The sequence below is a fragment of the Passer domesticus genome, chromosome 25, assembly GCF_036417665.1.
Source record: "Passer domesticus isolate bPasDom1 chromosome 25, bPasDom1.hap1, whole genome shotgun sequence".
Taxonomy (NCBI): Eukaryota; Metazoa; Chordata; class Aves; order Passeriformes; family Passeridae; genus Passer; species Passer domesticus.
This window is the reverse complement of record NC_087498.1, coordinates 4,555,479-4,571,530: the sequence shown is the minus strand read 5'-3', so window position 1 is coordinate 4,571,530 and position 16,052 is coordinate 4,555,479. Positions and strand designations below refer to the sequence as shown.

Genomic DNA, 16,052 nt, shown 5'->3' with positions numbered 1-16,052 from the left:
GGAGCATGACGCTGGGCGTGGCCCGGCGCGTGCGCGCCGCAGCCCCCGCGCAGGCGCAGCGGCGCGGGGCAGGGCGAGCCGCGCGGTTGGGCGGCCGCGGGCGGGCGGGCGGCCCCGCCCCTCGCCCCCTTTGTCCGCGGTTGGGCGCCATTTTGCGCGGCGGGCGAGTGCGGGCGCTGATTGGGCTTCGGGGCGCCGCGGCGGAGCCAATCAGCGCGGGGCGCGGACCGGGCAGCGCGGCACGGTGAGCGCGAGCGGCCAATATGGAGCCCCCGCGCGCCGGGATTGGCGGGGCCGCGGCCACTCAGGGGCTGAGGGGGGAACCGGGGCCGGGCCGCGCCGGGGCCGCGGGGCCGCCGGCAGCGGGGCCGGGCACACCGCGGCCGGGCGCGGGGGGCGCGGGGCCGAGCGCCGGCAGCGCGGCACGGCCTCTTCGCCCGGCGCCGCGGCGCCCCGCCCTCACCGGGAGCCCTCACCGGGAGCCCTCACCGCGCGTCCGGTGCCGGTGTGGCTGCCCTGATGTGTCCGGGCACGCGGTGCTCCGGCGGCTGGGGTGGCGTTTGGGGGCAGCCAGGAGACCGGCGGGCCGGGGATTCCCGCAGTGACACACCGGCCGCGGCTCATCCCCGGTTCACCGGGAGCCGAGCCCGGGCTCCGCGTGTGCTGCTCAGCCCGCCCCCGTGTTAAAGCCCGCTCGCGGGTGGGCGTGCGGCTCCGCGCTGCCCCGGCAGCGGCGGGATCGGGCTCTGCCCGTTCGGCAGCACCGGGACGCGGTTTCAGTGATGTTCCGCAGCTCTCGGGCTGCTCGTGCCGCTGGTTTGCTCTCGGTGTGGGCTGGTTGTTGGGGAAACTGCTCCTGGTGTAGCTATATTTGTATACATATAAATTATGTGTATTTTATATGTGTCTATATAAATATTTGCAAGTATTTTTGGAGCTGTCCTGGGCAGGGCCAGGAGTTTGATGGTCCTAATGATTCCCATATGATACAACTCAGTATATTTACATTTATATATTATTTATAATATTAAAATATTATAAGTAATATTCTATTTATACTATATTTATATATTATTTGACTTATAAATGTAGTATATACATATCTGCTGCTGGGACTGGAACACTCCCTGGTTCCCAGAGCATTCCCGGTGAGGAGGAGCTGCCCATGAGCTCACTGGGGGAGGAGCTGCCATCCTCTGCCACTGATTGATCCCTGATCATTAATATTTAACTTGGCTGCTCTGTTTAACGAAGGGGATGAGATAATCCCTTGGATGGTGAGGATCCAGCGCTGGTGGAGTTTTGTCCCAGAAATTCAGGCAGCTGCTGCAGAGTGTTGGGATTACAGAGCTGTTAATCTTTTAATTAAGGATTTTAATTTAAGGCAGAAATGAAGTATCCAGTGTGAAATTGAAATGAGAACCTGACAGCAGCACTTTCAGAAAGAAAATTTATCTTCTTTTATTCTGGCTGTGGAAAAGTCTCAGGAAATGGGCAAAGGATGGAACTCCAACAGCAGCAGTAACCACAGCAACGGGTACAGAGAGTCTGTGACTTAATCCTGTCAGCATTCCTTGAAAAAGCCAGGGAGCCAGAAGTTTTGTTGCTTTAGACTTGGAAAATTAAAGTTCCAGGCTGTGTTTTCATTCAGCAGTGTAGCAGGAACTTGTTCAGTCGTGGCATAAATCAAACACCTCACTAAAGCAGGAGCTGTGCTGTTGTTGGGCCCGTGAGGAGAGAAGCAGTGGCAGGGAAAAGATGTTTTTATTTCAGCACTGTGGTGTTGATGTGTGCAGGAAAAGGACCAAGGAACGAGGGGCAGCGAGAGGATGGAGGTGCTGGGAAATCTGCTTCCCAAAATACATGAAGGCTGTATTTGAGTATGGAAATACTTCTTTAGAGAAGAAATTCCTCCCTGTGAGGGTGGGGATGGCCTGGGTTAGGAGCTGTGGCTGCCCCTGGATCCCTGGAAGTGTCCAAGGCAGGTTGGAGCAGTCTGGGATGGTGGAAGGTGTCCCCACAGCAGGGGTGGCACTGGGTGGTCCTTAATGTCCCTTCCCACCCAAACCATCCATGAGAGTAGGAGAGGGAAGGAAAAATGAGGAGAGAAACCTACACAGCTTTGCTGAATTCAGTTTCCCACCTGGAGGTTTTGCATTTCTGAGGTTTCCCAGCAGTGACACCCTGTGTGATCTGGAGCCCTGTGCAAACTCACAGAGCTGCTGAGCCCCTGAAATCTGGGCCACAACTGACGTGCTTCTGCTGCTCCCTCGGGCTGGGTGTGCCTGGAGAGCCTCCTGTGTTTATCTCTGAGATGGGGCAGCTCTGGGGAGCCCTGCCCTGGGGCAGCTCCTGCTCTGCCTGGCTGGGCAGCTGCTGGGGACAGTGCCAGGATTGGGGACAGTGGGGAGGGGAGTGCCAGGCCTGGGGACAGTGGGGAGGGCAGTGCCAGGCCTGGGGACAGTGGGGAGGGCAGTGCCAGGCCTGGGGACAGCAATCACCTGGTTTTTGTTTTTCTTGCAGGGGCTGAGGCACCATGGAGCAGTACACTGCCAACAGCAGCAGCTCCACGGAGCAGATCGTGGTGCAGGCAGGGCAGATCCAGCAGCAGGTACGGAATGGGGGAGCCCTTTGCACCCCTCACAGGGGCACAGTGGGGATAAAACCCAAAGATTTCCTGTAATTCCAGGGAAATGAGGGTTCTGAGGTGGTGCCAGAGCCTGACCTTGGACAGTGGAACCTTCTCAGCTGTGACTGAAGGGGCACCTGGGGACAGCATTGGCCTCTGTGGCTCTGAGAGATCCAATTTCTTATTTACCTGTGAACAGCACAGGGAAAGCCAGGAGCCACGTGGATCCAAACAGCAAATACATCCCAGTTTGGAAAGAACTTGGTTTCAGCAGCACAATCCTGATCCTCCTGGGTACCTGTTCACCTGACTTCTGTCACCTGGGCACTGATAGCACCTGCCTGGAAGTCAGAGTAAATGTGGTCTTTAGAAAACACTTACTATATTTTTTAAATTAAATAAAATTGATAACATTTTATATAGCTAGAAAAATTAATATAAAATTAAAATGAAAATGCAGGTGTACATGTTACCAAATTTCAGTGTAGCAGGAAGTTTGCAAAATGGTAGTGACATGGGGAAAGTGAAACATAAAAATATATTAACACATCTCTGAAAATGGAGGAAACAGAATATTAACAGGAACAATCAGTTGTCCACGAGAAAACTTTCCCCAAAGTTGAAATAGATTTTGTTCAAGCCCACAGAGGTTTCCTCCAGCTTTATCAATTAAACATTTGTAGAGATTCTTTGTTTCAGAACAGCAGGTGGAGCAAAATAAACACACAGAACAGGAATTCAACCAGCCATGTAGCTTTGGATGAACTCATCCATCCCCAAAAATTCATCTCTCAGTGTGCAAAATACCAGGGCTGAGTTTAGAGGGCTCACTGATTTTGGCTGTTCAGCTTTCCATATCCAGATTTGGGGATGTGTTCTCAGCTGCTGCTGAATTTTTGTTGCATCTTCTGCTCTAGTTGATGTTTTCAGGGGATCTGCTTTGCTTTGGCCTCAGGAGGGACCAAATCCTTCCAGTGGGTTTGGCTGGAGTTGATTTTTTCAGTCAGAACAAGATTGCACTTGAGATTAAAACATTTTATATCGAGGATTATCTGAAATACCTGTTTGCAGCAGATAACCAGAGATGCAGTTGGTTTATTGACATTTTCTAGGTGAAAAGGAGATAAAACCAACTCTTGGCTTTCATTTTCAGCACAACTTCTTAAAGCCTGTGTGTGATATGAAGCATTTTGCTAAAATAAGTTGTTTTACCAGGCTGCTGCAGCACTTGGGAAGGAGCTGTCCTTCATCTCCCCGTGCTAACACAGTTACTGGGAGTATTTTGGGACTCTTAGCAAAGAGGCTAAAGATAGAAAAGGCTTTTAGCTCTGCCTGCTCCTGCAGCCTCTCCAGACTGTCCCTCAGGGTCACTGGTGGGCAGACACCAACACAGGGGTGGCAGAGATGAGCTCAGACTGTGCTGCAGGAAGAGCTTTGTGTTGGGACCACCAGTGTGCCCAAAATGTGAGACCCTTCACAGTGCCAGACTAAAACCCTGAAACTGAGCTTGAAATCCTGCAAAATCCTGTTCCCTGTGGGTTGAAATACTGAAGCCTGGCAGTGCAGTTCCGGGAACTCCATCCTTAGGTTTGCTACAACTCCCATTCCTGTGTTCCTGGAGCAGTGTGTGTGACCCCCACGCCCTGTCCCAGCAGTGTGTTGTGCATTTCCATGTTTCAAGCTCTCCCTGTTCCTGTTCCCAGCAGCAGGGAGGTGTCACAGCTGTCCAGCTGCAGACTGAGGCCCAGGTGGCATCGGCCTCAGGCCAGCAAGTCCAGACCCTCCAGGTAGTGGTGACCTCTCTGGTTTGTGTTTCTGAGCACTGCATGAGCCTCCCCAGCAGCACATATCTAATGCTGTGTTTTCCCAGGGTTTCCAGGAGGAGCAGGGGGATGTGGAGCAGGAATCTCTGCTGGGTGCTGCCTCTAGGGTTTGCCGTGGCACTGGAGCTGTTCCCAGGTGCACGGCAGGAATTCTGGAAGGGAATTGTGGTTCAGGGAGACTTTAAAGTTAAAAAGACCAAAATGAGGAGGGAGAAGTTGGGATAAACCCCAAAGATTTCCTGTAATTCCAAGGAAATGAGGGTTCTGAGGTGGTGCCAGAACCTGACCTTGGACAGTGGAACCTTCTCAGCTGTGACTGAAGGGGCACCTGGGGACAGCATTGGCCTCTGTGGCTCTGAGAGATCCAATTTCTTATTTACCTGTGAACAGCACAGGGAAAGCCAGGAGCCACGTGGATCCAAACAGCAAATACATCCCAGTTTGGAAAGAACCTGGTGTCAGTGTGAAGTATTTCCAGTATGCAGCCTCCACTTCCTTAGCTCAGCCAGGCTTTCCAGAGCCATTGTAGAGCAGCTGACAGACCTGGGCAGCCGTGGCAGTTTTGCTCTCAGGATTCTGGTTTTGTTTGGTTTGTAATTCTTCAGAGCAGGGTGGTTCAGAGGGGCTGGGATGGCCCTGCCAGCTACAGAATTAACACAGCATTTTTTATGTTCAGAGTTTAAATCTCAGATGCTGCCTCACTTGGATTGCTGAGCTCACTGGGACTTCTGGTTGTTGTTCTGTTCTCCCCACCATTTTTTTTTTTCTATTTTGCCTTGCTGTGATTCATTAACAAAAATCCTGGAATGTCTTGTTTTCCTTTCTGCTTCTTGGATATTGTGCTGCTGCCTGTGCTTCTCTGTGCTGACCTGAGCATGCTCCTCCCTGTGTGACCCAGCCCGGGGATCCCTTTGGATGGGACATGGACAGGCTGAGGGACAGAGTGGGGACCTGGAAACTCCAATTGCCAGGGCAGGATTGGCTCTTCACTCCATGGGGTGTGAAACCCAGAACTCAGTGGCTTTACCACATTGTGATGTTCTTGTTCCTGAACAAATCAGATTTTGTGATCCCCGAGTTCATGAGACTGATTCTGCATTTATGCTGTGGAGGTGGAGTACTTTTCAAGATGTGTTTGGGGAATTTGGGGACTTGGCAGGTGAGGGGGTTCAAACAGAGGGGTTTTCCCCTTGTTTTTCTTTTCATGGGCCATTTTCCCAGTGAGCAGAGAGATACCAGGTCCAAGAGTCCAGAGATTCTCAGGCCAAAGTTACCTCAGAATCCCAGACTGGTTTGGGTGGGAAGGGACCTTAAAGCTCACACAGTTCCTACCCCAACACCTTCCCCTATCCCAGGTGCTCCAAGCCCTGTCCAGCCTGGCCTTGGGCACTTCCAGGGATCCAGGGGCAGCCACAGCTTCTCTGAGCAGCCTGTGCCAGGGCCTGCCCACCCTCACACTATATTTATATTTATATTTATATTTATATTTATATTTATATTTATATTTATATTTATATTTATATTTATATTTATATTTATATTTATATTTATATTTATATTTATAGTTTTATTTATAGTTTTTTTAAATATTTATATTTCCAGTCTAAACCTTTTTGGGCCCAGAAGTGGCTGCTGCTCATCCACTTTGAGTTTTCCTCCCTGAACTCCATTTTGTGTTGCTCCAGTTACAGTTTCCCTCCATAAGCATTGAGAGTTTCTCTCAGCACATCCCATGCTCCATGTCAGTTTGGGAATGGGAATGTTGTAGGCATGAAATTGGAGAGAGCTGAGGCCACCTCAGAACCTCCCTGTCAGAACAGAGTTCTCTCAGTAGGAACCTCAAGTAAAAATCAGTAATTCCGAGGTGAATAATGAAGTTTTTTATCCCACTTTGCTCTTGGGCTGTGCATGAAGGTACTTCTTGTGGCTGGAAAACGTGTTTTTCATGCTTTATAACAACTAGACTGCAAGAGAAGCAGATAACCCACTAAATCCACAGCACGTGCTGCAAGGTTTGAGGCAGCTCAGTGCCCGCTCCCCACTTCCTCTGCCCCACAGGGAGGGCTCTGGGGCTGCTCTGGCAGGCTTTTCATTGTTGCCTTGTTGTTGCAGGTGCAGGGGCAGCCGCTGATGGTGCAGGTGAGCGGGGGGCAGCTCATCACCTCCACGGGCCAGCCCATCATGGTGCAGGCCGTGCCCGGGGGCCAGGGCCAGACCATCATGCAGGTGCCCGTGTCCGGCACGCAGGGGCTGCAGCAGGTGAGACACCCCGGGCACTGCCCTGCACTGCCTGGCCACGCTCTGGGGTGCTGCCACTGGCACGCAGGGCTCTGCTCAGCGCCACCAAACCAGCCTGAGGTGCTGGTGGTGGTGGCTCTGGCACGGTGGGAATGAGTGGAAGTCTGAGTTTTTATGGTTTATGGGCTGGTGTAAAGCTTTTGATGGAACACAGCTGGGTTGGTTTGGGGTTTTTCATGGAATGATTTGGGTTGGATGAGATCCTGAAGCTCATCCAGTTGCACCCTCCTGCCATAGGGATATCTTCTGTGGGAATAGGGATACCTATGATAGGGATGCCTATCATGTGGGATACTGTCCCACAGAGCAGGATTTTTGTTTGTTGGGATGTTTTATCTGGCCCTTGCAATGTAGTTGGGGATCTGGTGCCTGTTCAATTTATGGCTCAGAAAGAGGATTAAAAAATATTATTTAAGAAAGCTTCTTGCAAGTAACTTGTGCTTGAGCCCCTCTAATGTGTGATGGCTGAAGGGGGATTTAAACATCCCTGTTGCACAGAAGGCTGTAGTGAAGGAGGTATAGAAAATGGATTTTTTTGGAAGTAATTACCTGTTCAAAAGACAGTAAATCTGAGGAGGTGGTTGAAGTGTTCCTGAAAAGCAAAGGGAAGAACTGTAACCATGGCATGATGAAAGTGTCCTGATGGCTTAGGATGGGATTTAGGAACCCAGCACAGTCCAGGAAGGCAAACGGTGTCTTGGTGTTCTGAGAGGTTTATTTAATATTTCCTTTGTTGCAAACCACTGTAATTTGTATGAGGTTGGTGGAGGAAAATCCATAACTGTGTTTTTATACACAAACTTCAAACTGAATTCCAGCTCTTCTTTTTTAATCTAAGAATGTTCCACAGTGGTGGAAAGACTCTGCAAAGCTGAGGACAACTTTATAAATCCCAGAAGCACTTCTGAGTGCTGGATAATTAACACCCCACAGATGTCTTAAATCTTAGTCCTCCTCTTCCACCTGACTATTTGTTCCCAGTGGATGTGAATAATTGATTTCTCCTGGGTGATTTATTGTGTAAGCAGTGCAGAGCTGCTGGAGCACGGTGACACAGCACGCTGGTCCCTCTGCCCTGGGTGGCTGTGGCACGGGGAGCAATCCATTAAAACTCCTCATTCTCAACTGGAAAAAGAGAAGACTCCCTGCTTCCTTTTTCTGTGCAACAGTAAATCACCCTCAGAGATGACTTGGTCATGCTGAGGCCGAGGAGGGAGAAATCAGAGGCATAGTTAATGTTCCTTTCTGACTCTTTCTTCCACAGATTCAGTTGGTCCAGCCAGGTCAGATTCAGATTCAAGGTGGGCAGGCTGTGCAGGTACAGGGGCAGCAGGGCCAGACCCAGCAGATCATTATACAGCAGCCCCAGACTGCAGTTACTGCTGGCCAGACACAGGTAACTGCACCAGCATGAAAGGCTTTTCTGCAGAGGAACAGGAAGAGAAACTTGACAAATGACTTAAGATGTGGTTAAGTTAAAAAAAAAAAAGGAATTATTAATATTGAGGAGAACTTGAGAATGAGTGTCATGTTTTTGTAGTGTTCCATACATGACTCTGGGGCAGAAAAATTAGATTGCATGTTTTTCTCCATCGTGTTTCTGTATTTTATTGGTTCGTGGTTGTTTTTGTCTCTTTGTTGGATTTTGAAAACATGAAGCATTGCTAATTCCATACTTGGGCCATTGTGTGCAGTAGTCCAGTCACACCTGGGGTTTCTGCTGATGCTTTTGGTCAGGGCCAAAATTAAATTTTGGAGCAGAACAGTTCTTCCTTTTACATCTTCATAGTGAGACAGGAAACCTAGAATTTGGGGTTTTTTCATTATTGAACTGTTGGAAAATGCATCTTACATGTGCTTCAGGTGTTTGATCTCCAGGTATTTGCTCTGTGCTCCAGCCTATTTCTTACTGCTGCAAATGAGGCAGCAGAAATAAACACCTGGAACACCTCAAGCACCATGTGTTCATTCAGGAATTGTAAACACTGGGAAAAAAAGAGGCACTTTGTAACGTTTTTGTGCTCTTTGTTTTGTCCAGACCCAGCAGCAGATTGCAGTGCAAGGCCAGCAGGTTGCCCAGGCTGCTGAGGGCCAGACCATCGTGTACCAGCCCGTGAATGCTGATGGCACCATCCTGCAGCAAGGTAGGAGGCTGGGAGGAGCCAGGGCACCTCTTTGAGAGGCTCTTTATTTATTGAGGTGTTTGTGTGCTCTGCAGGAATCCACTCCAGGGTTCTTTCCCCAGAAACAGAATAACTCCTTGTCTCTGGCAAGGGCTGCTAGAATAAAACCCCTGAAATTTCCTTTTCCACCTCAAGAGTACATAGTTACTCACAGTGAGGTTACAAATGCAAAAACCAGAATTTCTGATGGAATTTAATCCCTGGCTTCAGCACTTTCCTGCCTCTCTGCATGTTTTGGAAGGATGAATGAGTAAAACACAGAAGTGGGACTAATGCTGTTCCCTTCTTTTTGTGTGCGTGTTTTTGTTTCTTTTTTCTTTCTTTCTCTCTATTTTTTTCCTTGTTTTTTTCTTTTTTTTTTTTTTTCCTTTCCTTTTGTGTTCTACTTCCTTAAAGTTACAGTCCCTGTTACAGGCATGATCACCATTCCTGCAGCCAGCCTGGCTGGAGCCCAGATTGTCCAAACAGGAGCCAACACCAACACCACCAGCAGTGGCCAGGGGACGGTCACAGTGACACTGCCAGTGGCTGGGAACGTGGTCAATTCAGGGGGAATGGTCATGGTAGGTGTGAAATTCCCACTGCTGCCTCTGGAGGCTCAGCTTGGAGGTGTTTGTGCTCAAATCTAGCAGGATTTTCACGAGGGTAGGGATAGGATAGTGGGAATGGCTTTAAGTCGAAGGAGGGCAGGGTTGGGTGGGATATGGGGAAGGAATTTCTCCCTGGAGGGTGGGGAGGCCCTGGCACAGGGACCCCAGAGAAGCTGTGGCTTCTCCATCCCAGGCTGGAGCACCCTGGGATAGTGGAAGGTGTCCCTGCCCATGGCAAAGGTTGGAATTGTGTGATCCTTAAAATCCCTTCCAACCCATCCCTGGTTCTCTGATAAACTCTTGTCTGAGATTGAGGTACCATGGTCAGTCCTCTCTGTAAGTTTAGTTTAGTGAGTAAAGTTTAGTCCTCTCATTGGTTTAAAGTTTAAACAATGCAAATTTTCAGCTTCAAAGGCCTGGATCCTGCTGTGATCTTTGCTCTGGACTTTCTCCCACAGCAGCTCAGAAATCTAGAAACTGAAATGCAAACTGAGCTGTGAGCTGGTGAGCAAAGGTTTAAATAGATTGAGTCACTTCTGGTTTTCTTGAGGGTCCCTTAGGATTTGTTTCCATCATTTGTAGAGGTTCTTCCTGCCAGGTCCTGTTTCTTTGAATGTTGCTGGTCCCCACTAGATGTCAGCAGCTCTGCAGTGTTAGCTTAGAGATGCTCTGGAATGAAAATTGAAATAAGAGATAACCCAAAAGAAAGGGAAGCACCAGCCATGTCCTGTTTAATTGTGCAAGAAACAGCAACACAGTCAAAGAATTGTATTGAAATGTTACTTTGTCAGGAAAACCCAGCAGGACTGATGAAGAATTGATTTGTTTAGATTGGTTTTGCAGTTTGAGAACAGCTTCATTGCTCCTTTTCATTTAAGCAGCTGCATTACCTGAGCAAAACCCACTTTCTGTTTAAGTATTGGGGTTTTTAATGCCATTTTTGTGTTCAGTTTGTGTGCTGAGCTGCAAGGACTAAACCACCCTGTGTGTACAGATGGTGCCTGGAGCTGGCTCAGTCCCAGCCATCCAGAGGATCCCTTTGCCTGGAGCAGAGATGCTGGAAGAGGAGCCCCTCTATGTCAATGCCAAGCAGTACCACCGCATCCTGAAGAGGAGGCAGGCACGGGCCAAGCTGGAAGCAGAGGGGAAAATCCCCAAGGAGAGAAGGGTGAGAATAAAACTCATATCTAACACGGGCTTGCTCTGTGACAAAGGCACAGAATCCCACCTGGGATGGAATATGAGGATTAGAATTTTGGTGTTCCTTAACAATGGTTTTATTGTTGTTGATGAGCTACATCGGAGGAAATTTTTTAAGTCCCTTGAGGATAATTCTGCTTATTTTGGATGTTTTTGGGAGTGTCTGGAGCTGTGTGTGAGCATGCACTGATTGTCAGCACAGTGTCTGTGGGGCAGAGAATGGATGGAGACTGGGAATTTCCTCTGGGGAGACAGTGACTGGGAATTTCCCCTGGGAAAGCAGTGACTGGGAATCCATGGGGCCAGGGGATGGATGGGCACTGGGAATTTCCCCTGGGGGGGCAGTGACTGGGAATCTATGGGGCAGGGGGTGAATGGCCACTGGGAATTTCCCCTGAGGAGACAGTGACTGGGAGCCTGTGAGGCAGAAGATGGATGGGGATTGGGAATTTCCTCTGGGAAAGCAGTGACTGGGAATCCATGGGGCAGGGGGTGGATGGGCACTGGGAATTTCCCCTGGGGAGGCAGTGACTGGGAATCTGTGGGTCAGAGGATGGATGGGCACTGGGAATTTCCCCTGGGAAAGCAGTGACTGCTCCCTCACTGCTCTTCCCTCACTGCAGAAATACCTGCACGAGTCCCGGCACCGGCACGCCATGGCCAGGAAACGGGGAGAGGGGGGTCGCTTCTTCTCCCCCAAGGAAAAGGACAGCCCTCACATGCAGGTGAGTGGGGTTTGGGGCAAACCCCCTTCCAGCCCTTCAGGACACACAGCAGAGGTGGCTGTGCTGCTTTGTTTGGGTTTTTGGGCTTGGCTGCTGACTCTTGTCCCTCACTGCCTCTGATTTTTTTATCTGCTGCCCCTTGGCCCTCCCTGCCTTTAGATTTATTCCAAGCATTGGGAATAAAACCTCCTGTCACTGCTTGTGGACACCAAGGGATGTTTGCCCTGAGGAATTAAATGACAATAATGTGGATAGAGGCTTTGTAGTTCTTAGGGGAAATGCACAGAAACATTCTGTGTATGTAAAACATCCTTTCTGGTTGGGTACGGGGGTGTTCTTTCAGGACATGAATTAAAGGTAGAGACTCCTTATCTTTACATCTGATGCAAAATTAAAAACGGGAATATCTGATTCTTAGCTGTATCCTGATTTGCATAAAAGGTGCAAGGCATTTTTCAAAGGAAGGGACATAATGGAGTAGAACAAACAGGTTCTGTGGTGGCTCAGTGCTTTAGAGCAGTCCTGTGCCTTTAGGGAGTGTTTCTTATTTTGAACTAAAATCATTCTTAAATATCAGTCCAGTCCTAAATCTTCCTAAATACCAGAAACAACAAATTCCTGGGAGGTATTAGGATTTTTGTGTCTCTGGTCTGTAAAACCCAGGAAAAACAGGACAGTTTTGGAGATCAAGGGAAGTGCAGGAGTGTCCTGCTGATGGTTGTGTGTGGTTCTCTGTGCTTCATGGGAAAATGTGTCATTTCCACCCTTTTGTGTCTGCAGGATCCATCTCAAAGCAACGAAGAAGCAATGACACAGATGATCAGGGTCTCCTAACCCCTGCTTCCCAGGAAAAACACCTGAAGGGAATTCCCATCCCTCCTGCCAGCCTGTCCTGCCTGCCCAGAGTGTCCAGTGAATCCTGGAGTGGGACAATCTCCATGTCACAGCCTGTCCTTTTCCACAGAGCAAGCACCACGTGTTGAGGACGTGCTTGAGGTTTCAATTCTACCAACAGAACCTTTCAGGCTTCCTTGGTGCCCTCTCCTGATCCAGCACAGGGAATTCAGAGTCCGAGTGCTCTTCTCTGGTTTTCCTTCATTTCCCCACCTTTTCCTGGGGCTGGTGCAGCTCAGCCCTGTCCAGGGACAGATTCCAGCTCCTCCAGCCAGCACTGAATGGCTGCACCTCGGGGCTGGGTTTGCCCAGCAGAGATTTGTTATTCCATCCACTCCTCACCCCTTTGGACTTGGTTTTCCCTGAGCTGGACCCTGCACTTCCGAGCCTGGCAGAAACTGAAGGGGATTCTTTTCAATTCCACCTTGTAAATGTGTAAAGAAGCTCTTCTCTGGGAAAGGTTCAGCCATCCAATCAATGCTAGAAATAGTCAAGATTACTGCAGGACTTGATGTGTTGTGTCTCTGTTGCAAGTGGGGTGGGAGAGGGAGATGTGGGGGGATTGGGTCAGTAAATCAGTCTCTGGGTGGGTTTGGATGTTCATTGCCAGTACTTGTTGCTTGGAAGAAAACTGGATGTGAGTCTAGAAAGGATTGAAACTTTTCAGTGACTCTCTTCCAAAGGATTTTTTTTTTTAAATCTTCTTTCTCACCTGCCAGTGAAGTCCATGGTTCCTCCAGGAGATGTGGAACCCTCAGTGTGACACTGGTGGCACTTGGCCATGGTTGGGATGGAGTTTCTGATGCCTAAATCATTTCTACAGTTCCAGAGTGAGGGGTGATTCAGGACAGCAGCAGCTGGGGCAGCTCAGCCTGAGGCACCTGAAGGACTCAGCAGATACTGATGAACCTTTCGTGCTTTTTGTAAATTAAGCTCTTAAAAACAAAACAGAAGTGGCACTTAGCAAAGGAGCAATACTTACATGATTAAAAAATAGGATTTTCCCATGACCTACAGCTGGCTTTGGGCTGAGCATCTCCCCAGAACAGTTTTCATTTAGATTCTAAGCCTGCTCTATTATGATTTGAATTTAGTGATGGGAGCAGTATTAAAAGCATTTAACAGGTGATTTCTCACCATTGCACTCCTGTTCCCTCTCACCTTGATGAGTGACACAGCTGCTCTGGGGATCATCTGCCTGCTGGAGTCCCAGAATTTCCAGGCTTTGGGTCCTGTAATTCAAACTGGATCACAGCAGTGAAGTTTGGGATTGGGAATGTTGCTGGGTGAATGTGAACCTGGCCAGGTGAAGCTGAAGAGTGAAGAGTTTTTGAGGAAATGCTGCCAAGGATGGGTGAGACTGGGTTCAATCCAGTGAATGCTGAATTCAAGTGACAAGGAAATGCAGCTTGGAAATTACATTTTCTACCTCCCATCTTTTCCCATTTACTGGAAATTTATGGCTAAAGACAAAGTGGAGGGCAAATCAGCAAGTTGTGGAAGACTGGGAGGATACAAAAGAACAGAGCTTGCAAAATTCTGTTTCCTTTGGATGAAAAAAAAATGCTAAACCTGAGAGTATGAGATTGAGGAGAAATGTTGGATCCTTGCTGTGAGCAGGCAATCCTGGAGGAAGAGGGAGCCTGTTCAGGTGGAAGGATGCCCTGTGCAGGCAGTGGAAGGACAAGGAGGAGCTGCAGAGGTTTGGAATTGCCAGCTGGATCTCTAAATGCAGCTCAGCTCCTTGGTGTGAGTCCTGGTTCCTGTCCCTGCCCACAGCTGCAGCTGGGAAGGACACTCAGGGACTCCTGCAGCTGCAGGAGGAGCTGGCCTGGCTCCTGGCAGGCAAATAAATCTTCTTTCTTTCAGTTTTTGTCCCAAGTTAGATGAGTAATCTGACACTCTGCTCACAACCCTTAATTAGGATTTATCTCTAATAATTCCAAGGGCATTTTTGACATCGATGGCATCATCAGGGCCTCTGGTTGCTTCTGCCTTAAATCCTTGTCCAGTTGGTGCTGGTTTTCCTCAGCTGGCACCTAAACTCACACAGCATTTCCTGGGGTCTCCCCCATTCCAGGAAGGTGCAGCTCTCCTTAAGGGATTTTAGTTGAATTTGCAGCATTACTGTAAATATTTTTTTGGAGCATCTGTACATTTTGTTGGAATATTTGCGTGCTGGAGTAAGACCCTCTCCGTGATATTTTTTGCTCTTCAGTTGATGGTAAATCTGTCCTGAAACAACTTTTTGAAAGCTGGAAGTTCAGGAAGCAAGATTATTGCTCTGACATAGGTTTTGTTTCTTTTTTTTTTTAATGACTAATTACTTTCCTTAAAGAACTTGTAAACTTTTTCCCAATATCCTTTCATATCTAGGTTCTCTGATCTGCTGTTGTAGGTTGTGTGTGAAGAAATATGGATTTGTGTTCTAGGAAGTCTTATTGTTAATATTTTGAAATAGTGATGTGAAAGCCTGAGTGCTCCTATCATTTTTTTTATTTGTTTTGTGTTCTGTGTATCACTGCTGAAAGTTGTGTTTATTTGGTGAGGTTGGAGCCAGCAATCAACACCACGGTACCAAAAATATCTGCTTTTTTTTCTAGGCAAATCTGTGAAAATTGGAGACATGTCCAGCTCAAACCTCCCTAGTAATTAAATTAAAATTCTCTGTAGATTGGCTACACTTGAACAAAACCTTCACTTTAGGAGTGAGTTAGAGTGGGTGAGGATGAAAGGAGGTTTGGGAGGAATGTGTTTGATTGACCCAGAGCAGTGAAGCATCAAACCCATCAAAACCCAGATTTATAGGAGTGTAAAGATCAGGATTTGGGAAAAAAAATGGTCCTCAAGTGATGCTAAATGGCTTTAAGGCCCTGCATGTTAACAAGAGGGGAAAAATAAAACTTTTCTTTGTGAAGGGGCGTGGGAGGGTCCTGAGCTTAACGTGATGTCAACGTTTGTACATAGTTCAAAGTTTTTAATTTTTTTTATATGACGCATTTTTTCAAGTGTATTTTGGTCTTTAATAGATGCAATTGTAAGTACTGTGTACACTCTCCAGCTAATAAAATTTATAAACTGAGCAGCTTTTGCTGTGTCTTGGGGATTTTGTGATGGGCTGTGGGGAGGACAGGGGCGGCTTTGGGGTGGCCGGGCAGCCCAGCCCTGACCTGGGGATGGCCGGACAGCCCTGTCCTGACCCAGGACAGCTGGACAGCCCTGTCCTGACCCAGGACAGCTGGACAGCCCTGTCCTGACCCTGTGCCCTCACCTGGGGTGGCTGGACATCGCTGCCCTGTCCCTCTGTCCTCACCCGGGGATGGCTGGACAGCCCTGCCCTGGTGTATCCAAACAAATCCCCTGCCCCCCCATACCCCAAAAGAGGCCAAGCAGGCCCTGCCCTCACCCCCTGCCCTCACCCAGCATGGCGGGACAGCTCCTGCCCTGTTCCAAGGTGGCCGGACAGCCCCTGCCCTCACCCTGTGCCTCACGGGCCCAGCACGGCCATTTTGGCTCCCCTCAGCCCCATCCACCATATCGCCGCCCATGGGTGCTGCTCCTGCGGCCCCAGGGCTGGGCTGTGGGTGCTGAGGGGACTGAGGGACACCGGGATGTCCCCTCAGAGCTGCTCCTGGTGTGGGGGGGTCTCTGGGAGTGGGACCCTCCATCCTGGGCTGATTCTGTCCCAGGGATGAGGCGGCGCCTCAAGA

At 49.1% G+C, this 16,052-nt stretch overlaps 1 protein-coding gene across 19 annotated transcripts; it reads left to right on the top strand.

Moving 5' to 3' along the window:
• Positions 1-86: 86 nt before the first annotated feature.
• Positions 87-15,424, top strand: NFYA (nuclear transcription factor Y subunit alpha). Of its 19 annotated transcripts, none has more exons than XM_064399393.1 (10): positions 87-244; positions 2,524-2,611; positions 4,336-4,416; positions 6,565-6,711; positions 8,015-8,146; positions 8,789-8,894; positions 9,330-9,496; positions 10,518-10,691; positions 11,347-11,448; positions 12,229-15,424. In XM_064399393.1, exons 2-10 carry the CDS (start codon positions 2,537-2,539, stop codon positions 12,280-12,282), a joined length of 1,038 nt encoding a protein of 345 aa, XP_064255463.1. In that variant the 5' UTR covers positions 87-244; positions 2,524-2,536; the 3' UTR covers positions 12,283-15,424. The 19 variants fall into 19 exon arrangements, with proteins under 19 accessions (XP_064255463.1, XP_064255462.1, XP_064255464.1 ...); XM_064399392.1 differs by having other exon boundaries at positions 4,333-4,416; XM_064399394.1 differs by having other exon boundaries at positions 4,333-4,419; positions 9,348-9,496.
• The last annotated feature ends 628 nt before the right edge of the window (positions 15,425-16,052 follow it).

Coding starts and splice junctions, on each gene's coding strand:
- NFYA (XM_064399384.1), top strand. CDS start 2,537: ATGGAGCAGTACACTGCCAACAGCAGCAGCTCCACGGAGCAGATCGTG. Junction 6,712..8,014: donor GCACGCAGGGGCTGCAGCAG/GTGAGACACCCC, acceptor TTTCTTCCACAG/ATTCAGTTGGTCCAGCCAGG. Junction 8,147..8,788: donor TTACTGCTGGCCAGACACAG/GTAACTGCACCA, acceptor TGTTTTGTCCAG/ACCCAGCAGCAGATTGCAGT.